The 25,813-nt window shown below is 47.1% G+C and overlaps 1 protein-coding gene across 7 annotated transcripts in view; it reads right to left on the reverse strand.

Moving 5' to 3' along the window:
* Positions 1–25,813, reverse strand: part of LOC138165431 (CMP-N-acetylneuraminate-beta-1,4-galactoside alpha-2,3-sialyltransferase) — a 144,535-nt gene that overhangs the window by 43,571 nt on the left and 75,151 nt on the right. For all 7 annotated transcript variants that reach the window (XM_069093779.1, XM_069093778.1, XM_069093776.1 and 4 more), the window contains one exon: positions 23,419–23,511. In XM_069093779.1, coding sequence (XP_068949880.1) covers positions 23,419–23,511 — 93 coding nt within the window. The remainder of the gene's footprint in view (positions 1–23,418; positions 23,512–25,813) is intronic.

Consider the following 25,813-nt stretch of genomic DNA (forward strand, 5'->3'; position numbering starts at 1 on the left):
CCCAGCCCAGGTTCCTTCCCAGGTCCCTGCTGGGCCTCTTCAGGTCACCTCAGCTCTCTGGGCTCACTTGACATCATCATGTACCTCCTTCCTTTACAAGCCTTTTGCTTTCCCTCCTACCCTCAGGCTCAGGCACCTCTCACTTCCTAACTCATCAGCCCGAATTCATTCCCAGCTGCCAAACCAGCCTTTTAAAGTCAGGATTTGACCAGCCACTCCCACGCTCAAAGGCCTGCAACGACTCACCCTTGTTTGAGAGAGAACCTTACAGAACTGAGGGTTGTCAGAGGCCACCCAGCCCATCACTGACTTGAACACAGCACACCAGACAATCCGGCTCCAGGAGGGGGGCCCTCACCACCTTCTAAGGCAGCCAAAGTCCCCTGAGGACAGCTCTGACCATTCCAAATGTGTTTCTACATGTCCAGCCTGAGTTAGACACTTCTGCCATTACAGGCAAAGGAGCACATCCCTAGGATAGCCCCTTCCATGCTGAGAGTCATTCTCTCCTGGAGTCTCAATGGTTTGATGGGTTTCAGAGCCAGGGAGAAGAGGGGACAGTCCCTCTGTCCTTGGCCCTCATTGGACAATAACAGGGGCACAGCTTTGGGCACATGCTAGGAGGGACATGGATCAGTGGGAGAGGGTAGAGAGGATGGGGAAAGGTCTGTGATAGTCCCTGCCATATGACTAGAAGGGATGAGAATTGGGGAGTCAAGGGGAAACAGAATCCAGAAGGAAGGACAGAACACAGGACAAGCCTCTCTTGCCTTCAGTAGAGTGGCAGAGGGCTTATCGTGTGGTCCCTCACCTGGGAACCCACCGGAGACATCAGGGAGACAAAGTCAGGCACACTAGCCTAAAGGCCAGCAAGGTCCATTCCCCGAGGCCACTGGTAGCAAACGCTCTCCCAAGGGCACGTTTCTAGGAGGTTTTCTGACCCTGCCTCTGCCCTCAGAGCCTATGCTACTAAGTCCCTTCAATGCCCACCTCAAAATGGGCCTTCGGGGGGGGGTGGCTCAAGCAAGGGCTGCAATACCACTTGCCAAGGATGTTGTAAAGGGGTCACAATTCTGTTTCAAGGGCTGATCTCAAGACTGACAGGTGTGATCTGCTCAGGGCAGAGGGCCAACCATCTTCCTATTCCTGGAAGCTCTGTCTCTCTCAATCATCCCAAGGCTGTCAAAAAAGCCTCTTGGATGCTATGTCATACCTTTCACTGCACTAAATTCCCCAATTCTGTCCAATGACCTTCTGGCTACCCACACCTCCCCCATCCTGACACTTGTGAAGTTGATTGTTTGAACCCAAGTATATGACTTCACATTTATTTCTGTTGAATTCTATTTACCTAGCTCAGCCCAATGGTTAAGCCTGTTCTAGTTATTTAAGAGCCTGACTATGGTGTCCAGTGGATTAGACAGCCTTCCCAACTTGGTGGCACTATCAGCAGATTTCATAAGCATGCCACCAATGCTTAATAAAATCGATAAAAAAAAGGTCAAGGGGGCAGAGTCGAGCACAGATCCTTAGGGCACTCCACTGGAGGTTGCTTGCCAGGGTGAAATCAACCATTAATAACTATGCTTTAGGTCAGGCTATCAAAATAGTTTAAAATCCTTCTAACTGTTCCCCAATCTAGCTCCACCTCTATCTTTTATACAAGAATAGCAAAAGACCTTATCTAGTTATTAGCTAAAGTCCCAGCATCCCCCTAAGTTGGAGTAAGGTGGAGTAATCTTGTCCAAAAAGGCTCCTAGCTGGGTACCCTGGCCTGTTTTCAAGGAAGCCAGGGAGTGGGTGGTGCTTGCATCCCCACCTCCTTTTCTAGGCATTCACTAGCCATCTCTTTAATAATACAGTCTCGAACTCTCCTAGGCATCTAAGGCAAGTACACCGGCCAAAAGCATGAAGTCTATCCTCTTCCTTTTTTCAAACCTGGCCTGTCTGTTCTGCAGGACAGCAGTACACACCACTCCCGTTTGCTACATCTCTGAAAGGTCACAGTGGTTCTGCAATCAGAACCACCAGTTTGTTCTCTACCTGGGCCTAGTGACTTGATCTTGAGAGCCAGGTACTCCCTTCCTATTGCTCTCCTTTGGTCAGGCATTCAAGTCTCCCACAACCTGGCTCAAACTGCCCTTTCTGCCTTGGTACCCTAATGTTCCCCTTCACCTGCCCAACAGTCCAACCTTGAATCAAGTGCCACAGGCCTTGGGCCCACTGAGGACCTCAGTTTGATGTATGCAGGGTGGGGGAGAGAGAAGAGAACAAGCCTGTTTCAAGGTCATCCCTGGAATCTATTCCCCACTTCTCTTCAGGATCAAAGAATTATCTTAGCATAATTTCAGCCTTGCTTTCCTCTGAACCCTGCCTCAGTGTACTGGGTCCCTGAGAGCCTCAGTCACGGGGTTGCTGGGTTCCCCAGGTTGGGGGCTGCCACAGTTCGTCACAGACAACCTGTCTCCTTTCTGAACTGTCACTGACAATCCTGGGTGGCTGCTTCTACCCTCCGGGTCCTCTTCCCTCCCAGCCCTGCTGCAACACCCCCCATGGCCCACTAGTGTGTCTTCATAAGGAAAAAGAGTCTCCACACAGACCAAGGCCCAGGTGTAAGGTGATGGCCAGGAAGGAGAATATGCACCAGAGTCCCTGGAGTCCAGGCGGGGAAGAGCCCAGCTTAGCAGCTGCTAGGTCAAGGCTCACTCCTAGGCATCTGCTTTGCCCAGGTCCCAGGAGATGCTGCTGCTTCTATAGCTCCAATCTCCTCGCCTCCAGGGTATCACTTTGGGCCCGGGACCCAGTTCAAACACCCAGGGCTAGCATCTGGAAATTTTCTCAGAAGGATTCACTGATGAGCAGAGAGAATTTCTGTTCTCTCTTAAAAAGGGAAAAGAATGGATGGATGGCCAAGGGGCTATTTGTAGGGAGCTAGGCTCTATTTCTGGCCCTGGTGCCTGCTCCAGCATTTGGTGGCCTGGCCAGAAGCATAAACACCCTGCTAAAAATAGGGTCCTCAAATCAAAGGCGTGGGATCAAGAAGACTTCTCGAGGGGCCTCAATTAGGGGTGAAGCACTATGGCAGGGGGAGGGAGAGGTGGGGCCCAATCCTAGGCAAGGACCCTGGGAAGGGCTTCACCTCTGACCACTGGGCCAGAATCCCAGTGTTGATGGCTTCCCCAGCTCAGTCCTGCCTGTTAACAGGGAGCCCTAGCCTTCCTTACCCTATCCCTGCTTGCCTGCGCAGCCCACTGATCCAGGCTCTTCTCTACCTGGGTCCCACAGACAACAAAGTCAACAGTCTCCCTTAATGCCACCTTCCCTGACCCACCCACATCCGTCATGTCTTTGTCCAACAATATAGAAGTTTAGACAATCATTCCAGGAGTGGAGACCCATGCCCAGGAGAGACACAGATACCCAAGATGAATGGGGAATCAGGGACCCAAGGCAAGATCACCCAGAAGCAGGGGCAGGGAACATTGGAAGCTATGTCTAATGTGCATTAGTCTAGGGATCCCATGTACAACTGTCCCTGAACCTGGCATGGCCAGCAAATTCTCACTAACTGGTCACCTTCTCCAAGGACTGTGCCTGCTAGGCCCTGCTCAGAGGGTTTCTGACCCCCTCTGGACCAGGGCTAGTTTCCCTAACTATTCCCAAGCTGCACTAACCATTTTTCTACATGAGGGGCCAGGGGCCCAGTCCCCTGGGCCTCTGACCCTCCTGGGACTCAGTCATTGGCTCGTCAGCACCATCTCTCTCCTCTCCACACTGATGGCACAGAAGACCACAGGCCTGAGCAAAGGCCATGAGGTGGGCATTGTAGGTCAAGCGATAAGAAAGAGAATGGGGGGAGGGCAAGTCAGAGATCACTGTGCTGGGACTCAGGTCTCACACCACAGAAAGGAGCAGAGTTTAAGGAGCCACATGGTCAAAAGAAAGCCTCAACACCTAAGGAGAGGTGGATCTGCCTGGGGAAGGCATCAGGCACTATTGCTCTCATCCGTGACCTCGTCTGCTCCAGAAACAAGCACATCCAGGCCCATACAGAGCTGGAGCTAGGGAGCTCCTGTGACCCCCACCAACCAGGACAAGTGCCCAGAACAAGCAGATCCCCCAGAGGACCCAAACACAGGGCAGAGCCCCCCACCTTTGGGGATTTAAAAGAGGAGAATTGTGGCCAGGGCCCAGGAAGGCAGGCCTTTGGAACAGCAACAGCCACAAAGCTATGGCCCACCCCAAGGTACAGTCTGGGGAAAATTCTGAAAGGAAACCAGACCTGCCCTCATTCACTTCTTTTTTTTTTTTGCTTTTTGGAGGGCAATTGGGGTTAAGTAACTTGCCCAAGGTTACACAGCTAGTTTTTTGTGTGTGTGTGGGTGTTAAGCGTCTGAGGCCGGAACCAAACTCGGGTCCTCCTGACTCCGGGGCCAGCGCTTTACTCACTGCGCCACCTAGCTGCACCTCCTCATTCACTTCTGATCTTTTGTTAACTAAGCTTATCAAAGAAGGGCTGGGGATCAAGTCTCTAGCCGGAGGCATCCAGAGCAGATCCACTGGCCCTTCCTGTTTCCTAACAGGCACGAGCCTATTTGAGAGGATGGGAGGGGGTTAGGAAGCTCACAGTCTGAGGATAAGCAGAGTCTTATTCTTGCACCTGGAAGAAACCTCAGAAAAGCTTCTGACCCAATACGGGCTTGATCTGGAAATTTTAACACAATTCTGTGAGCCAGCATTCTGCTGGAATGTCTCCAGTGACAGGGAACTCACTACCTGTCAAAGCTGATTAGGCACAAGACCAAAGTATACCAGGGGCCAGAGAGAAGGTCAACATTTACAACCATCAGGACACTGAGGCTTTCCTGGGCTCAAGAGAAAGAGTAGGAAGACAATGATACTGCAAGGGAAAGTCTAAGTTTACATAGTGTTCAGGAAGCCTAATCAACAAGTGTTTATGGGCTAAGGAACTGCTGCAGGCAGAGCCTGGGTCAGGTGAGTGTGATATAAGCCAGATGCCAGGTCAGTGGGGGGCAGGGAACCTGTCCCTGGCACACAGAGGCCCCCACTCTAGAGCTGCTCCCCTTCATAACCATCTCAGATCCTGCAGATCATAGATTTTGTACCTCTTGCCCTGTCCTGCATCACTGGCCTTTGTGTTCTAGTGAAGGACAAAAGGAGATCAAGGGACAGTGAGGAAGCCAATTTGGCGGAGCCCGAGGCCTGGTGAATGGCTTTGAAGGGTGGCCAGTCACACTGAAGAGGCCTTGAATGCTAGGATAAGCAACCTGACAGTTTCACCAGGGAGACATGGGGTGGAGGGACCATGGACTGGGCTGCCTGAGAAGGTACAGACACTAGGAGCTCAGAAAGCTCTTGGCTCAGTGGGATTCTGGCTCTGAGGAGAGGAAAGCTCTCAAGAGGGCCCTGTGGAAGATAAGGAAGGTTCTGGGAAATGGGAGCGGGGGAGGGCAGGAATTGCATTGATCATTGCTGGTGTGCCTTATGGGCCAGCACAGGCCACTGCCTAGAGGAGATCCCGAATCATTGCTTGTGGAAGAGAGGAGCAAGAGACGGAGGAAGAAAGAAGGAAAAATGGAGAAGGGAAGGGAGGAAAGAAGAAAAATGGAGGGAAGGAAGAGGAGGAAAGAGAATAAGGAAGAGAGGAAGGAAAAAAAAGACAAAAGAAGGAAGCAGGGAGGCAAGGAAGGAAGAAAGTAGGGGAGAAGGGAAAAAATAGTTTAACGTTGGGGGAAATTGGCTCCATAGGCCTAAGGATAGGTGAGGCCTTGAATGTCTAGAAGAAAAAATAGAAGGAAGGCCCCTGTTTGAGAGAGATAGGCCTTGGGGGATAGGGGAAGGTGAGGCCCTGGCTTCCCTCCTGGGCTGGCATCTTGCCAAATATCAGCACCCTCTCTTTTGGCCACAGCCCCTGCACCCTGCGGGGTGCTTGGGCTCTGTGCCCAAGGCTGCTGGCACGGAAGGGTTGTGGGGCGGGGGCAGGGGCTTGGCTGCTTGGCAGGATGGGGGAGGGCTGGTCCCCTGGGTCGCCTTTCCAGTCTCTGTTCAGCTGGCCCTCCCTCTGCCTGGGGCCTTTCGTGACTTGTGGAGGAGATGTTTCATCAACAGACTCTTGTTTGGCTCTGAGGGCTGGGAGGGAGCCAACAAGAATCTTGCTCGGAAGAGACTTTTCAGAGGTTATTTCTGTCTATGTCCATCCATGGTCCCAGCAGTCGTGTGATCCTGGGGCTGGGGCCATCCTGGCCATTGCAGCCTGTACCCTGCTCCTAATAGAATCTGAAGGCAGAAGAGCCAGGGCTCCCCCCAGCTCCCTCCACCCTGGACCTGTCCTCACCTGGCAATCAGTTCCCTGGTCTAGTGTTTCCCCATCCCTCAGAAGACAGAAAGTAAAGAGGGAAGAGAGCAGACCCAGAGAGATATGCTCAGAGAAGTGGAAACCAGGGGACAGAGATGTCAAGTTAATTTATGGAGCTGTTGTATGCTCCCCAGCACAGAATCCTAGACTCCCTGAGTGGCTGATCCGATCCCTATCTATGCCAGAATTCCCTCTATGATATCCCAGATCAATGGGCATCCAGGTTCTGCTCAAAGACCTCCAGGGATGGAGAACCCACTATCTCCCCAGTCAGCGCAGTCCATTTTAGGACAGCTTTCATGTTAGGATGGGTTTCCTGATATCCACAAACACTCCCTCCCACACTGCTTCTGACTGTGCCCTCCGAACAAGGCTAAATCTTCTTCCAATACTTGGGGACATCAACCATTTCTCAATGACCAAACGAGATAATTGTGGATGAGATAATCTCATTGTAAATGAGATGTCATAAACCTTCCCCTTTCTCTTCTCCTCTAAGCCTTCTCTTCTCCTAGTTCAATATGCCCAGTCAGCCCTGGTGTCCTGCTTGGCAACTCTCCAGAGTATCTGGGATGCTGGGTCTGTCCTCTCTCACTGTTGCTGCTGAGGAAGGAAGTACTGAGGACCAAAGGGTCCAGTCAGCCCACAAGCATTTGTTAAGCACCCACTACGTGCCAAGCACCATATCGAGTGCCGCAGTTACAAAGAAAGGCAAAAACAGTCCTGTTCTCGAGGAGTTCAACTCTAATTTTTCTTTCAGGTGGGATGTAGGCCAGGAGGCCGAAGGGAGGAGGGAGAGCATTCTAGGCATCTGGGAGAGTCAACGCCAAGGCACAGAGGGCTGTGTATGAGGAAGGCAAAAAGGCCACTGGAACTGGACCACTGAGGAAGGTACAGGAAGACTGGGAGAAGGCAGAAAGGAAGGGGCCAAATACAGATCTGATTTTTGATCCTGGGCTTCACTGACTGGGATGCTGATCTGCTCAGTTCATCACTCAACAAACACCCATTGGTGGCTTGTGCACCACAGTCCTGGTATACCTGGTCCCTGCCCTCAAGGAGCTCATGTTCTAATGGGGAAGACAAGATGGAAACAAGTCAGCACACACGGACGAACGGATGGAAGGGAGTCTGCAGTGGTCCAGGTGCGGGTGGAAGTGTCTGAGGAGAGAAGGGGCGCGTTCAATGGAGGAAAGACAGGCAACAGGTCTTGGCAACTGAGCAGCTGGGGGGAGGGACAGTGAGAGAAGGAGCAGTTGAGGATGACCCAGGTGGGAGGCGGTGACTGGGGAGCTGATGGAGCCCTGGACTGTAACAGGGGAGTTAGGAATAATAAGCTGTGGGGCAGGGAGGGGAGAGGATGAGTCAGTTTTGTACAGGGATGAGCTTGAGCCTCCTATGGGATAGCCAGGTGGAGAGGTCCGGCTGGCAGGCAGTGATGCAGGACCATCAGCTGGGCAGAGAAGTTAGGAAGGAGCTCCAGATCCAGACTCATCCCAGAGAGAGTTGAGGAGATGAAGAGAGAGCCCAGGACAGAGGCCCAGGGGGGCAGCCACGGTGAGGACGGTGGCCCTATATAAGCTTATGGAACACGTCCCCTACTTCAGGCTAGGATCCCTTCCCCAAGCCAGGCCATGGAACCCACACACCTCTTCCTTCATGGAATTACTTTATTCAGTACAGAATAGGTGCTGGAAATACATAAGGGAACAAAACAGTCCTTGTCTTTAGGGAGCCAACATGAACAAAGCATAGGGAGAGTGACCCTGGGGGCACGAGCACCAGCCTCAGAGGCTATGTGCCCAACAGCAGCTGGGTGGTATCAGGCCTTGGTGAGGCTTCCCACCCCAGGAGGGGCCCAGAGCTCCCTGGGGCTGCTCTGATCTGAATAGGGGCTGGTCCAGCCGAAGCTGCAGCTGCTCTGGGAACTTCCCTAAACTCAGACTGACCTTTAAAGGCAGTCTGGAAGCCTGGCCAGCTCCTAGAAACCCACCCACTGCCCAACAAAGAAAGGGCACAGGGCAGGGGCACCAGGCTTGGCTGCCAACCCCTGCCTGGGGCTCTGCAGCACGAGGCCCCTGGCTATGCCCAGCTCACTCCCACCCCTTCTCCAAGAATAAAGGCACCTCCCATTTTCAACAGCTCAATGCAGCTAGGAGCGAACTCCTGGGAGCATTTACTATCCCCATGAGAGCCAGAGTGACTTGCTGCAAGGCGCCAGCATACTGGCCACACAGGCTGACTGCACAACTGTCTGTCTGACAGCACTTTGCCCATGCACAGACCTGGAATAGTGTCTCCATTGGAGAGATGTTGTGGTATTTGGCAGTTTTGCTGCATTACAGAATACCTAGCTTCCTTCAACCCCTGATCTCATACCATCTTCTACATAAGGTCATGCTGGATCTTAGGGCCCCTTGCCCTCATACACACTCAGCACACACAGTTACTTTGGGCACATCTGGGAGTTTACTTAGATGCGCTCATGTCTCTTCTGGTAGAATGCAAATGCTCCTGGAATACAAGAACTGTTTGATTTCTGTTCTCTGTATCCCCAGAAGCTAGCACAGGGACCGACATGCTGATGGAAAGACAGATTGGTGAGAATCTTGACTCCCACCTGGCCCAACAGAAACCAATGCCTGAGGGAGGATCTGGGGGACTGCTCTCACTGTCATCAACCACCCCCTGCCTGGGCCTCCTGGCAGCTCCAGGCCCGAGGCAGGGAGCCCTCCCACCCACATCAGAGCTAGCAGGGAGACAGCCTGGACAGCCCTCCTGAGCAAATGCAGATGGCACCCTGCGGCTGAGACAAGGCTCATCCCTGTGAAATGATGGAGGCTTTGACAAAGTCAAGTGGGTGGGCTTTGGCCCCTAAGGCATTATCCAAGGTTTGGCGACCCAAGTCACCAGTTTCCATAAGGTAGTAATATAGACAAAGAATGGACTAGTTGCAGCTACAGCCAAGCAGCCATGGTTGATGAGAATGCTCTGCAAGGAGAGGAGAGGAAAAATTTAGGTGGGCAGCCAGTGAAGAGGACAGCATCCAAGGATGGCGTGTGGATTCCTGAATGAAGCCTTAAAATACAGGAATGGCAGCTTCCTGGCCAGGGACGGAGAGCATCTAACAAGGGGCTGGGAAGAACAAACATATACATGTATATATGTATATATATACACACATAGATTTATATAATAAACATACATATTTATATATAACAAACATATATATGCATATTTATAATAAACACATATATTTATGTATAATAAACACATTTCTATATAATAAATATATGTATATAGGCATTCACTCCACAGAGATCAAGACAAAGAAGGTTCCACAGACACCCACAAATGCATAGCAGTATTTTCTGTGGTAGCAAAGAACTGGACACAAAGTCGATGTCCTGATATTGACTGGGGACTGGCTAAACAAACAGTGGTAAGAGAAGGTTATGGAAGCTCAGTCTACTTACTGAGGAATAATAAATACAATGGATTCTGAGAAACACTATGATGGAGACAGAGTAACTAAGCAGCCCCAAGAACACTAGAGGCGTGACGACCGAACAAGGTGAAACAGCCCTGTGCGATGGCAGTGACTGGCCTCAGCCCAGGGGGAGCAGGGCGGGGAAGCCGGGGCATGCAGCATCTAGTGTGGGCTTTGCCAGACAGGGCTGATGGGTGGTTGGTTGTTGTTTCTTTGTATTACTCTTTGTTGGAAGGGAAGTCTGGCTGGCTGGGGAGGATGGAGGCTGCTCAGCTCAGCCCTCCCTGGGGCCAGGCATCCCCAGTGTAGCCCTGGACATCTGTGCCTCTCTGCCATGGCTGATGGCCCTCCTCTTCTCCACATCCTCTTGGGGCCCATGCAGCAGCCTTCTGGGGGTGGGGACAGGAGAGTCTGCCTGCCTCCATCTCAGCCCATGCTCCAATCATCTTCCTGTGGCATGTCTGACCATGTCACACACACATACACAAGCCCCATTCCCCAATAAACTCCAAGAGCAAACATACACTCCTCTGCTGATCTTTGAAAGCCCTTCACAACCTGGCCCCTTCCCATCTTTCTTGTCTTTTCATGTGTGACTCCCCTCAATATACTCTACAATGCAGAGGCATGGCCTCCTTGCCATTCATTCAGATGTGATACTCGATTCTACCATTTCTTGCTTTGGGACTGGTCTTGAATGTTCTCTCTCCTCACCTCCAACTCCTGGCTTCCCTGGGAAAGTAACAAAAGCACCTGCAAATCACAGGCCAGTGAGCTTGACTTGGATTCCTGGCCAATTCTAGGCCAGAGGACTTTAACCTAGGACCACAGGCCCCTTAGACTTTAGGGGGTCTATAAACTTGAATGAGAAAAACCTCTGTCATAGACAGTATGCCAATAACTGTGCACTACAATATACTGCCAGTGTGAATAGAAGGATTAGCAGTGGAGGAGCAGGATTTCAGTCTCTAACTGAAATTTAGCATTCCTTTACGTTTTTTAAACAGGAAGGTCCATTGGTTTCACCAGTTTTCCCACCCAAGTAGTTCAGGACACAAAGAAGGTAAAAAAAAAAAAAAACCTCTGTTCTAGACTGAACTGTGGCAGGCACCCACGATGACTTTTGCCCCTCATCCACCCCATGTCCCTGGGGGCAGGTGGACACAAGGCTGACTGGAGAGCAGCAAAGGCTCGTCTTCCAGAAAGCCAAAGTCTTTCACACATCATTTCTGCTGACCAGAGGTCAGAGGGTCATCATTAGACATGACTCCACATAAGTTTAGAAAAAGGGCGCAAACCAAGAAAAGGGAAAAGGACCCACGTGTACAAAAATTTGTAGCAGCTCTTTTTGTGGTGACAAAGAATTTGAAATTGAGGGGATGGATGAGCATCCATTTGGCTGAATTGGCTGAACAAGTTACGGTTGTAATGGAATATTATTGTGCTATAAGAAATGACAAGAGGGATGGTTTCAGAAAAACCTGGAAAGACTTACATGAACTGATGCAGAGTGAAGCGAGAAGAACCAGAATATTGTACAAAGTAACAGCAATACTGCAGAGATGATCAAGTGGGAAAAACTTCACTACTCTGATCAAAGCAACTCCAAAGGACTCGTGATAAAAAATGCTCTCCACCTCCAGGGAGAGAACCGATAATGAACTCTGAGTGAAGACTGAAGCATGTTTTTTAAAATTTTCTTTATGTTTCTTGTCTTTGTGCAGGTATGTTTTCTTCAAAACATGGCTAATATGGAGATGTGTTTTACATGACTTCATATGTATTATCTATATTAAATTGCTTGCCTTCTCAGTAGGTGGGGAAGGGACAGGAGGGAGGGAGATAATTTGGAACTCAAAATTTAAAAAAAATGAATGTTAAAAAATGTGTACATGTAACTGGGAAATATTTAGTAAAATAAATAATAATACATTAAATTTTTTAAAAAGAGCCCAAGGACCACTCAGGATTCCAGATCTAGAGCTTGGAAGGGCCTCCAAGGTTAGCCAGGACAAGCCCTTATTTCACAGAGGAGGAAGCTGAAGCCCATGAGGAGGACGTGTGACCTTGCCCAGGTCAACCAGGAAGTCCACATCAAAAGAAAGCTTTGCCTCTAGGTCCTCTGACTCCCTCCATTGCATCCTGCTTCCTCCCAGACTGGCTTCAGTCAAGAAGAGGGAGGAGAGCAGTGAACCAGGGCCCTGGGCCAGGCTTCTGGGAAAGCCCTGACTGTCCCCTTTTGGCTCTAGAGATGCTGCCTTCCTTGCTGCTCCTCATATGTGATCCTCTATCTCCCTAGCTGTGCCCTGTGTCTGGAGCACTCTCTTTTCACCCCTAATTTTTGGCTCCCCTCACGTCTTGGAACAATCCCCTCTTACACCTACTGCTGGTCCTTTCCTCTGAAACTGCCCTCCATTACACTGTAAATCTCTTGTAGCACCATTACTGGCATACTGTCTCTATTGTTAGACTGGGGGCTCTTTGAGGGTAGGGACCATGATTTTACCTTTCTTTGAATCCCTAAGGTTTAATACATGGCCTGGTACACAGTAGGAACTTAACAAATGACTGAGTGGCCTAGATTTTAGCAGCATATTCAACAAGATCTCTCATGTTACCCTTATTTTATAGATAGAGGAATGTGTATTAGACACAACAGAACTCAGGAGATATGGGACTGGCTGGGCAACTGGACCCAAAGAGACATTTTAATGGTCCTAAGTCAACTTGAAGTGCAGGCTCCAGGGATCTTCTGGTTCTCTAGCATGGATTCAATGTGCATGTTAAAATATCCCTAGGAGAGACAGCCAACATACCCAAAGATCTTTCTCAAGGCCAGAAATCTGGGCTGAATAAAATTAGATGACAATAGGAATAAATGTAAAATCTTAACCTTGGGTCCAAAAATTAAACTGTACAAAAGTAAGCGGGGGAAGGGATTAGCTAGACAGTTGTTTGTCTCAAAAAGACCTGTGAGTTTTAGTGCACTGAAAAGTTGGTATGAGTCATATCATGAGACACAGCAGACAACAAAACCAAGGTTATCTTGGGCATCTCTGTAAGAGGAGGCAGAGCTCTCAGGATCAAAGAAGGGACCCTGTTTGGGGTACTGGGCTCAGTTCTAGGCACCACCTCTTAGGACAGAGACTGATAAACAAGACCACATCAAGGAGGGCAACCAAGACAGGGAAGGCCTGGAGTTCATACCCTATGAGGACAGGTTGACAGACTTGGTGATGTTGAAGCCAGAATGACCTCCCTGCAGCCTTTCCCACTGTTGACTTCTCTCTCCTCTCTGGGTTTTCCTGACCCTTCTGTCTCCTGGTTCTCCTCCTACCTCTCTGACTGCTCTTTCTCTGTCTCCTTTGCTGCCTCTTCCTCCAGGCCCCATCCCCTTTGCAGGGGTGTGGCCCAGGACTGTGCCCTGGCTCTTTTCTCTACCAAAATTTAGTGATTTCATTAGCTCCAGATGGGATCATTTCTATACAAATAACCTTAATCTACATAACCACTCATCCTTTCTCTTCTGGATTCAGTCCTACACCAACGGCTAGACATCCCAACTACATGTTCCCCAGGCATCTCAAAGTCAACATGGTTTGTCTGTTTATAGACACTGTCTTCTTCAGGACACTGTCTTCTGGTTCTCCTCATGCCTGTCTCAGCATTTCTCATTCTCCTTTGCTGGTTCTTCATCTGTGCATTCTAGCCAGACTAGCCAAACTAGCCTTCTTACTGTCTCCCACGTCCAAGCTTTTGCACCAGCCATCCCCTGCACTTGGAATGCTTTTCCCCAGTGAAGACCTCCTATAAGAAGTCTCCCTGGTCCCCCCAACTACTAGCTCCTTTCTTACCTAGCTCCTTCCTCTTTTTCTATGTTGCACTTATAAATATGCCTACTGTCTCCCCCTTGAAGTATAAGCTCCTTGAGAACAGGGCTTGCTTTGTTTCTGCACATAAATCTCCAGTTCCTGGTACCTCCTAGCCACTTAAAAATGGCTTGCTGCTTGGCCAGCTTAGGTTTCCCAGTGCTACAGAAGTATAGTTGCATCACTACTAGTGAAATCATTGCTCTCAGGAGCTCTAGGCCATGCCACGTGCCTATCCGCCAGGTCTGTATCCAAGGCACCATGAGATGAGCTTTAATGGGGATAAAAGTCAGAGTCACAAGTACAGGATTGGGGAGGGGTGGTAACACTGAGTTTATGAGCTTCTGTTGCCAAGGCCAGGCAGTGGGGAACTCCAGGCGGGGGCAGGAAGGTACAAGATACATCTCAGCAGACTATCACAGCCATGATGTTTGGGAATGGATCTTGCCAGATTAAAGTCTTAGCTTTTCTTGTGTCTGTGCCCAGATCAGTCTGCGCAGGGTGCTCTCACCATGATGAGCAGAGATAAGACTGGAACTAAAGAAAGCCATCCTTGACTCTTCTTGGGTATGCTGGGCTGGAGCCTCATTGCTCCCAGTGAGATCATTCAGGGCCTCTCCTCTGCTGCTGGGAGGTCAACCTACCCCAGGTAGGGGCCTTGGACCTCAGATGAGGACCTTCCTGCCTTTTCTCACTGTTTACTGCTTTTCTGCTGTTTAATTTTCTGTAATTTCTCTTATTTTTTCTCAATGTTAAAAAATTTTAATATTCATTTTTTAAAATTTTGAGATCCAAAGTCTCTCCTTCCCTGCCCCCCTCCTTGAAAAGGCAATTTGATATAGATTATACATATACATTCATGTAAAACATATTTCCATATTAGTTACGTTGCAAAAGAAAACATAGACCAAGAAGAAAAACACAAGAAAAACAAAGTTTAAAAAGTATGCCTGGGGGGGAGGCTAGGTGACACAATGAGTCTCAGCCCTAAAGTCAGGAGGACCTGGGTTTGGATCTGGCCTCAGACACTTGACACAAAAAAACTAGCTGTGTGACCTTGGGCAAGTCACTTAACCCCAATTGCCCGACCCTCCCCCCTCAAAAAAAAAAGAAAAATTACAAAGTATGCCTTGATCTGCATTCTCTGGAGGTGGAAAGCATTTTTCATTGTAAGTCCTTCAGAATTGTCTTGGGTCATTGTATAGCTGAGAATAGCTAAGTCATTCACAGCTGATCATCATACATTATTGCTATTACTACATATAATATTCTTTTGGTTTGGAACACTTCACTTAGCATTAGTTCATATGAGCTTTCCCAGGTTTTTCTGGAAGCCTCCTGCTCATCATTTCTTATAGTATGATACAGCACAGTATTCCATCACAATCATATACAATTTATTAGGCCATTCCCAATTAATGGGGATCCCCTCGGATTCCAATTCTTTGCCATCACAAAAAGAGCTACTACAAATTTTTTTTTTTAAGCAATTGGGGTTAAGTAACTTGCTCAAGGTTACACGGCCAGGTGTTTCTGGGTGGGTGCTAAGTGTCTGAGCCCAGGATTCAATCTCCAGGTCATCCCAACACTGGAGCCAGTGCTCTTACTCACTGTGCTACCTGGCCGCCCCTACAAATGTTTTTGTACAAACAGGTCCTTTCCCCTTTTCTCTGACTTCTTTGGTAAACAGACCTAGTAGTGGTATTGCTGGGTCACAGGGTATGTACAGTTTGGCTGCCCTTTGGGCATAGTTCCAAATTGCTCTCCAGAATGGCTGGATCAGTTCACAACTTCACCAACAGTGCATTAGTGTCCCAATTTTTCTACACGCTCTCCAACTTCATTTTCCTTTTCTGTCATGGTAACCAATCTGATAGGTATTAGATGGTGCCCCACAGTTGTCTTAATTTGCATCTCTCTAATCAGCAGTGATTTAGAGCATTTTTATATGACTAAAGATAGCTTTGGTTTCTCCATCTGAAAACTGCCTGTTCATATCTTTTGACCAGTTATCAACTGAAGAATGGCTCTGATTTTTATAAATCTGGCTCACTTCTCTATATATTTGAGAAACAAGGCCTTTATTAGAGAAACCTGCAACAAGTTTCCTGCTTTCCTTTTAACCTTGGCAGTAATGGTTTCATTTATGCAAAATCTTTTTATTTTGTGTAATCAAAATTATCCACTTTACATCCATATTGTTCTCTATCTCTTGTTTGGATATGAATTCTTCCCTTATCCCTAAATCTAACAGGTAAAATATTCCATGTTCCCCTAATTTATGATGTCACCCTTTATGTCTAAAACATTTACCCATTCTGACCTTTTCTCAGTATATGGTGTAAGAATTTGGTCTATACCTAATTTCTGCCAAATTGCTTCCTGGTTTTTCCAGCAATTTTTGTCAAATAGTGATTTCTTGTCCCAGAAAAACCTGGGATCTTTGTGTTTATCAAACAGTAGATTACAATTATCATTTACTACTGTGTATTGCAGACCGAATCAATTCCACTGATCCACTACTCTATTTCTTAGGCAGTGTCAAATTGTTTTTATGATTGCTGCTTTATAATACAGTTTGAGATCTGGTATTGCTAGGCCACATCCCTTCACATTTTTTTCCCTTTGGTTCCCTTAATATTCTTGACCTTTTGTTCTTCCAGATGAATTTTGTTATTACTTTTTCTAGCTCTATAAAATAATTTTTTGGCAATGTGATTGGTGTGGCATTGAATAAGCAAATTAATTTAGGCAGAATTATAATTTTATTGTATTGGCTCAGCCTACACGTGAGTAATTAATATTTCCCTGATTGTTTAGATCTGACTTTTTGTTTCTGTGAAAAGTGTTTTGTAACTGTGCTATATAGTTCCTGAGTTTGTCTTGGCAGGTAGATGGCCAAGAATTTTATATTGTCTACAGATATTTTAAATGGAATTTCTCTTTCTATCTCTTGCTGTTGGGCTTTGTTGTAATTTATAGAAATGTTGATGATTTTTGTGGGTTTATTTTGTATCCTGCAACTTTGTCAAAATTATTATCTCAGCTAGTTTTTTTGCTAATTCTCTAGAATTCTCTAAGTATTTCATCATGTTTTCTGCAAAGAGTGATAGTTTTGTTCCCTTGTTGACAATTCTAATTCCTTCAATTTGTTTTTCTTCTCTTATTGCCATAGCCAGCACTTTTAGTACAATACTGAATAACAGTGATAACAAAGGGCATGCTCGGTTCCCCCCCTGATCTTACTGGGAAGACTTCTAGTTTATCCTCACTACAGATAATACTCGCTGACAGCTTTAGATGGATTTAGGGAAGCTAGGTGGCATAGTGGATAAAGCATTAAGCCTGGAGTCCAAAGGATCTGAGTTTAAATCTGAATCCAGTTACTAGCTGTATGACTCTGGGCAAGTCACTTAACCTTGTTTGCCTCAGTTTCCTCACCTGTAAAATGTGCTAGAAAAGTAAATGACAAACCACTCCATTATCTTTGCCAAGAAAATCTCGAATCAGGCCACGAAGACTCAAACATGACTAAACAACATTTATCATTTAAGGAAAGCTCCCTTTATTCATATTCTTTCTAGTGTTTTTAATAGAAATAATGTATTTTGTCAAAATCTTTTTCTGCATCTATTGAGATAATCATATTATTTGCTATTTTTGTTATTGATATGGTCAATTAAGTTGATAATTTTCCTAATATTGAATTAGCACTGCATTTCTAGTAAAATTCTCACTTGGTCATTTGTGATATGTCGCTACAATCTCTTTGCTAGTATTTTATCCAAAATTTTTGCATCAATATCTATTAAAGAAATTGGTCTGTGGCTTTTTCTGTTTTTGCTCTTCCTGCTGTCGGTATCAGAACCTTATTTGTGTTGCTCTTTTTTTAGCCTATTTTCCCAAATAGTTTATACGGTGTTGGAATTAATTATTCTTGACATACTTGGTAGACTTCATTTGTGAATCTACCTAGTTTTGGAAATTTTTTTCTTAGAGAGCTCATTGATGGTTTGTTCAATTTCTTTTTCTAAGGTAGGGTTACTTAAGTATTCTATTTCTTCTTATGTTAATCTGCGCAATTTATATTTTTGTAAATATGTATCCATTTTACCTAGGTTATCAGATTTATTGGCATATAACTGGGCAAACTAGGTCCTATTAATTACTTTAATTTCATTTTCACCCATGATGCATTTACCCTTTTCATTTTTGATACTGGCAATTTTCTTTTCTTCTTTCTTTTGCCTTTTTTTTTTTGAGGGGGGGAAGGCAGGGCAATTGGGGTTAAGTGACTTATCCAAGATCACATGGCTAGTGTTAAGTATCTGAGGCTGGATTTGAACTCAAGACTTCCTAACTCCAGGGCCAGTGCTCTATTCACTACGTCACCTAGCTGCCCCCTTCTTTCTTTATCTTAATCAAATTAATGAATGGTTTGTCTATTTAATTGGGTCCCCCCCCAATAAAACCAGCTTCCAATTTTATTTATTAGTCAATGAAGCTCTTACTTTAAATTTTATTAATCTCTCCTTTGATTTTCAGGATTTCCAATGGTGACTAATTGGGGATTTTTAATTTGTTCTTTTTCTAATATTTTTTTTAAAAAATCACATGTCCAATTCATTGATCTTCTCTTTATCTATTTTATTAATGTAAATGTTTAGAGATATTAGTTTTCCCCTAAATATTGTTTTGACTTCATTCCATAAATTTTAGCATGTCGCCTCACTGTTCTCATTGTCTTTAAAAAAATTATTTATTGTTTCTATGATGTGTTCTTTAGGACTAGATTATTAGATCATTCTTTAGGATTAGATTATTTAATTTACAATTAATTCTTAATCTATGTCTGCATGGCCATTTTTTAAAGTAATTTTTATTGCATTATGATCTGAAAAGGATGAATTTAAGATTTCTGCTTTTCTGCATTTGATTGTAACGTTTTTAGGCTATAATACAGGGTCAATTTTTGTAAATGTGCCATGTACAGCTGAGAAAAAGGTAAACTCCTTTCTATTTTCATTCAATTTTCTCTAGAGGTCCATCATTTCTAACTTTTCTAAATTTCTATTCATCTCCTTAGTTTTTTTTTTATATTTTAGGGTTAGATTTATTTATTTCTGAGTGGGGAAAGTAATGGAATTTTACTGCTTATTTCCTCCTATATGTCATTTAACTTTTCTTTTAAGAATTTAAATGCTATGCCATCTGGTGCATTTGTGTTTAATATCGTTATTACTACATTTTCTATGACTTTTTAGCAAAATGTAGTTTTCCTGCTCTTCTCTTTGAATCAGTTCTATTGTTGCTTTTGCTTTGTCTGAGATCATGATGGCTACCCCAGCATTGTTTTTTAACCTCAGCTAAAGCCCAATAAATTCAGCTCTAGCCCTCTTACCTGTATCCTCTGTGTGTTTCTCTGCTTCAGTTGTGTGTCTTATGTGGTAAGTCTATCCCACTGACATTCACAGTTATGATCACTAACTGCATATTTCCCTCCATCCTGTTTTTTCCCCATTTATCCTTTCCCTCTCTCTCTTTTTACCCTGTCCCTTCTCAGATCTATGCCTCCCTTCGATTAGCCCCTTCTTTCTCTTATCCCCTTTCCCTCCTTCTTCCCTGTTGGGTAAGAAAGATTGCTAGATAAAAAAAAGAAAGATTACCCAATGCCCATACCTAACTTGTGTGGGTTATTCCCTCTTTGAACCAATTCCAATAAGAGTAATGTTCGAGCATTTCCCACAACCTTCCCATTTTCCCCTCCACTGTAAAACCTCTTCTTTGAGCACCCCATTATGTGAGATAATTTTCACTTCCTCTCCTTCCCCTTTCTCCAAGTGCATCCCTCTTTCTCATTCCTTGGTCTGGAGGATTTATTTTAGATCATCTCATTAAATTCAGTTCACAACTGTGCTCTCTGTCTCTACATATTCCTTCTAACTGTCCTAATAATGATTAAATTAATAATAATAATAAAGTTCTTAGGCTTTACAAGTATCATCTTTCCATGTAGGTATGCAAATAGCTTAACCTTATCGAATCCCTGACTTCTCTTTCATGTTTATTTTTTTATTTGTTTTTTTAAATCCTTTTTGAGCTTTTCCAGGAATTCTTGTTAGGTTTTATATCTAATTTAAATTTTTTTTTTACCTCTGAGGCTTTGTTTGTAGCTGTTTTGATATTACTGTCTTCTCAGTTTGTGTCTTGATCTTCTCTGTCATCAAAGTAACTTTTTATGGTCAGGTTCTTTTTTACTGTTTGCTCATTTTTCCAGTCTATTTTTTAACTTTATGTTAAAATTGGGCTCTACAGGGCGGGTAGGTGGCACAGTGAATAGAGCACTGGCCCTAGAGTCAAGAGGACTTGAGTTCAAATCCAGCCTCAGATACTTAACACTAGCCATGTGATCTTGGATAAGTCACTTAACTCCAACTGTCCTCCAAAAAGAAAAAGAAATTGGGCTCTACTCTTGGGGTGAAGGGGGCACTGTCTCAAGCTTCAAGCTGGTGTTGCTGAGACACTGCCTGTACTGTGCTCCACAGTCAGCCATCACCCTGGTGCAACCTAGTTTTCCTGACAACTTCCTACGTTGTCTTGGGCTGGAAAATTGTTTCACCCTGACCTTTTTTTGGTGAGTTCCTGCCTCCACTCTACCATTTTGGCCTGTTTATTGCTTTTCTATAGGAGCCTCTACCCATGGTGAAATATCTAGTCCAAAAACCTAACTTCACAAGAGCATTCAATCAATCCCTCTACAAGCATTTATGAGGCATCAGGCACTAGGCTAGACTTTGGGGCTGCAAGACAATCCCTGCCCTCAGAGAGCTGACATTTTAACAGAGAAGTGACAAGTAGAGGGAAGTGGGGAGTCAGGGGCAGTGAAAAGAAAAATGGGGCTTCCTTTCCTTTCCTTCCTTCCTATCAGTTTGATTACTATTCCCAGAGCAAAGGCAAGAGGTGGAAAACAAAAGAGGGGAGGGAGGAAGATGGCCAGGCTCAGGTTACCTGGCAGATAGCTGGACAGGATAAAGCAGAGTCTGGGCTCAGAGAGCTGTAGAGGGCCAAGGGAAGACTGACTTGCCCTTTGGTCCAAGCTGCTCTGTCCTAGGCTGCTGTGGTGACAACATGTCACCTGAAAAAGATCACAAGGTTCTAGTGAACCCCACACTCAAGTGAACTGGAACTCAGGTTCTCCTAACTCCAGGCCCAGTACTCCACCCTCTGTGCCCCCAGATGCCCAGAAAACTTGTACTAGCAGCAGGACACTAGACAGAAGCCAGGCGAAGTCACTCTTTTCACCCTCCAAGGTGCCCACCTGGAGAAATCTTCCTGCCCAGACCTGAATTCAGGAAATTTTGGAGTCAGCTGCAAAATGGAACAGCCCCAGAAATCTCCCCTTTTGGCTAGCAAGCCTGAGGACAAGACCATTCCACTCAAGAGAACTCAGTCTACCCCCAGTGCCACAGGAGATAGGGCTTCAGGAACCGCTGTCCTTGCCTTCCTTCTCAGGCTATGTGAACACACACCTGCCCCTGTCATGTGCTTCTACTTGGTAGGAAAAAGAAATTCCCCTCCCCAATCCCTGGCTATATTTTAGAGAGAAAAGATAAGAAATGAGTCCTCAAGAACCTCTTTCTTCTTTTCTTTCTTCTCCTTCTCCCTTTCCCTATTTTGCTCCTCCCTCTCTCTCTCTCTTTGTCTTTCTCCTCCCACTTTCTCTCCCTCTCCTTCCCCCTCCCTCCTTCTCTCCCCCTCATCCCTTCTCCCTTCCCTTCTCTCCCTTTTTCTTACTTTGATTGCACTGTTTTTATAAAAGGAAACTAGATGGCTGCTATGGCTATTACAAGAATCCAGAGTGAGACCTGAGCATCCAGCCTACAGTTGGGGGCTGGCCATGGCATAGAAGACCCAGGGTGTGGGGGTGGTTCTGGGTCTTCTTGGCCTACTTGTGAGTCTTGTGTTCACTGGAGCTCGGAGAAGGGCTACCTGGTTACTTTGGCTTCCCCCACTCCCCAATGCCTGACAAGGCACTGAGCTCACTGTTGGCCCAGCAGTGGAGCTCGCCTCTTGGCTGAGGCGTCTGTAGGGCTGTGCCTTTGGCCCCCTATCACTTTTCTGGGCCAGGAAGGACAAGGCGCTCCCTGTTCTCTCAGTCCAGCTAGCAGGCCCAGCTCCTCTTCCCTGCTTGCTCCTTGGCTCAGTAGCTGGGGAGCAGGCCTGGGGCAGGGATCACTTTTCCCTCCACCTCCAGTCAGCCAGGTGATACATGATATGTGGCTGTTCAGTTGAGGCCACAAGCACACATGGGCAGCCTTAATGCCAGAGCTCCAGGAACATGGATGCTGAGGGTGAGAGGGTCTCCGTGGCCATTGTGGCCCCGAACTCCTCAAGGAATCCGAATCTGGACTTGCCCCCACCCCATTTCCCATCTACCCTGGAGTCCCTGGAGAGCAGGCCTCAGACTAGTCCTCACAAAGACCATCTGCACCAGGCAGCTGTCAAGACATCCACAACCAACAGCACACAGGAGGTGCAGCCAAGGAGCCCAACAGGAGAGGGCTTGGAGGCCCAAATCCCTGGGCAATGACAGGCAGGGCTGCCCTAGACATAGGAGGCCAATGGGCCCAAGGAAGCTTTCTGTGCCATGGACCTATGCAAGTACCACTAGTGCCCCAGGCTGGACTGATCACAAATGCACGTGGCTCACACTTGCCAAACCAAGCTGGTAGAAGATACAATAATGTCTACCCAGGTCATCCGACTCCTGACCTATGCACAAGAGCAAGGGGCTTAGACAGTCTCTCCCAAACCCATATGGACACAAGAACCAGCAGAGAAGTAGAGAAACAGCAGTGAGGACAGGTCTCCTCTGCCTCCAGGGCCCAAGAAATGGCATCGGGCACAGTCAACCAGCCAGCAGTCACAGCCCAGGATGAGCCAAGACCAGACACAGAGCCCTCTTCCCTCCCACCTCCACAGGCTGGCAGGGGATACACTTCCATGCTCTTGTCCCTAATTCTCTTGAACTAGCCCTCTCTCTGCTGGATCCACTTAAAGTGACCGCTACCAGGAGCCAGGAATCCAAGGCTGCTCCCCCTAGGAAAGAGCAAACAGTGCTCCTTACCCCCTGTCCTCTGCCCTGCTCCATGGCCAGACAGGCAGATGAGGACCCAGAAGGAGCTCTGGAAGAAGGCTGAGTGGGCTGAGCTGAGTCAGCCACCCTCAGACAGACTGGGCCCCCTGACCCCCATCCTCAAGTTGCTTTCAGGGGAGACTGTTTTCAGGGACAGAGCAGTCTCTCCTTCCAGACCTCATGTGAACAAGGCTTGACCAGAAAGTCCCATCAGCCAGAGCTTGGGCAGTTTCTCATTGTAGCCATGGGCACCTCACCTCCTGGGCTGCCCATCCGGGCTCCAACCTTGTCACCATAGTTTTTATTCACATCCTGCCAAGCCTGGGGAGGGGAACTGCCAGTAGAGGCTTTAGGCCACAGGGTAGAAGGCCCAGTGGGCAGAGCAACCTGGGGCAGGCTCATCTTACCCAAATTATGGGCTGAAATCCTGGCCAAGAGGTCACCAAAGGTTGCCTTGCAGGGGTAGAGGAGATGGTCTTGTCACTGGCTCTGAGCCCCAGGCCAAGGGAGTGGGTCTGAGGGGCAGAGGGGAACAGAGTGCACTTACTTGGGGAAGATGGCTGTCATCAGGGCAGACGCGTAGCCAGGCTTGCAAGCCCCATCTGACAAGTTGGCATACTTGGTCGCTAACTCTGCAGGCCTGCGAGGGAAAAGGGGTCAGGAGTTAGCAGGTCCAAAGTCTTCACTGTTCCTCAAGTCCACATCTAGAAACTGTCTGAGATCTCCTACAGCATGTCCTAATTCCTACTCCCTCTATCTACCTCACTGCCTCTGGTCCTTCTGTCCTGAACTGTCTCCAGGCTAGAGATGCCCCCTCCCTCCCTCTAGTGAGGGATTCTGAAGTACCATGCCAAGGGATCAACCATTTGCCCCCAACCCTAACAAGCAGTCACCTGGTCTCTATTTAAATACTTCCAATGACAGGAGGTTCACCACCTTTCCAGCAGTCAGGAGTAGTGGACAGAGAATTTTGCCTGGGGTCAAGAAGGCATGAATTAAAATCTGACCTCAGACACTTTCTAAAGGGGGAAACAAAGGCCCAGGGAGATGAAGGGAACTGCCCCCAAGATCACAAGAAACAAGATTTTAGCTCCTAGCCAACACTGTTTCTACTGCAGTGAATGTGAACGGCTGCAGCAGAAGAAGGTGGCAATTTATAGGGCAACAGGAAGGATTGAGGAGTCAGCCCCAAGGGGCTACTGCTCTTGAATGGGGACCACATTTCAGGAGCCATGAGTTTTCCCAACAATCAGCTGCTGGGATGCTTAGCTGAGGATGTCTGATGTCCCTATAGATCTGAGTCAATGGGAGTGGTGATAACTACTTCCGTAGACCAGGGACAGGAGAAAAGTGGCTCATATCAGACCAAAGGCCTTTCCTGTGACAGGATCCCAGCATGCCTTCTCTAGACATAACCACTGGGCAGCAGCCTCTTTGCCTCAGTTCACAAAGAAGCCATGGAAACTCCCACAATTTGGCATTGGTTTCTTCAATGGGACCTGTGAGGACATTGACATCATATGGACAGACAGAGCCAGAGGCCTCTGGGAGTCCTCCTGAGGGCCAGAGGCCAGCAAACCAGTGTGGCATTCTCAGACACCCAGACACCTCACTATGGCTCTCTCCAGTGGGGCACAGGAAGATGCTGCTGTTGTGTGGACAAACACAGCCAGGGCCTCTGGGAGTGAAAAACTGCCACAGGAAAGGGGAATGAAAAGGAAGAAAGCATTTATTAAATGCCTACTATGTTCCAGGCACTGTGAGAAGAATTTTACAAGTATCTCATTTGATCCTCACAACTCTGAAAAATAGGTACTATTATTATCCCCAATATACAGTTGAGGAAACTAAAGCAGGCAGCAAGCAGATGACATGCCAGGATCACACAGCTAAATGTCTGCAGTTTGATTTCAACCTAGGTCTTCCTGACCTCTATATACTGCACCAGAGAAGACGGATGGGTCCCTGATGCCTTCTTTGTTGGCCACTTAACCTTATCCCTGCATCTGAGGGAAGACATGTGGAAGACAGAGGTCTGTCTCAGTGGAGCCCTTGTCTCCCACAGTGCTGGGCACATACTTGCCAGGCTGGACATGCAGCCAGAGCCAGAGGCCTGGGGCCAGCCAACTTTAGCTCCCCCCAGAGGTGGTGGAAGGGATGAGGCTGGCCCAACTCCCTCCTCTTCTCATCCTGGCATCCTGGGTGCTCTAACCCAGGCAACAGGGCCCAGAAGGCCTCCACCACAAAGAAGTGCCCCCTCTGGCCCCAGAATACACAGTTCCTTCTTACAACAAACAGGCAAAGTCAAGGCCATTCCTCAATTAAAATGCCACTGCCATGAGCTGCTGCCTGTGTAGGAGAAGAATAGGGGGAGTGTTAGGCTGACTGAGTCACCCCCCACAGCAGACCCTGCACGGGCGCGGGACCCCCAGGCCATCTGTAACCCAAACCACAAGAGTTTCTGAACAGGGAGCATTTCACTGTCAGTCCCAACTCTGAAATGCCATAGGCTTATGAGAACGTCGAAGGCCACTCCAGATGTCTGGCTGAGCTTTGGGCTCTTGTCTTTGATAGAGCATCCATTAGACCCCACATCACAGACCCATTGTCTCCCTAGGTCCCAGGGGAAAAGGCCCCCAGCTCTGCAGCTATATGAACAACACAGATTCACTTAACAAACATTAATCTGATACCTGATCCTGTGCTTGGTACTGAGTGTACAAAGACAAAATAAAAACAGCTCTAGCTTTCAATAGTTCAATTGAATAAACATTTATATATTAAGTGCCTACTGTGTGCCAGGCATTGTGCTAAGAGTTGGGGGTACATATAAGAAAAAACAAACATAGTACCTGTCCTCAAGAAGCTTCCCATCTGATGGAGAAAACAACATACAAAAGGAAGGTGGGAAGGGGACCAGAGCGCCAAGGGGTGCTCTACCA

Source organism: Petaurus breviceps, unplaced genomic scaffold (genome assembly GCF_028583685.1).
Source record: "Petaurus breviceps papuanus isolate PSGF00001 unplaced genomic scaffold, PetGlider_PUasm1.0 208, whole genome shotgun sequence".
In the NCBI taxonomy this organism is placed as follows: Eukaryota; Metazoa; Chordata; class Mammalia; order Diprotodontia; family Petauridae; genus Petaurus; species Petaurus breviceps.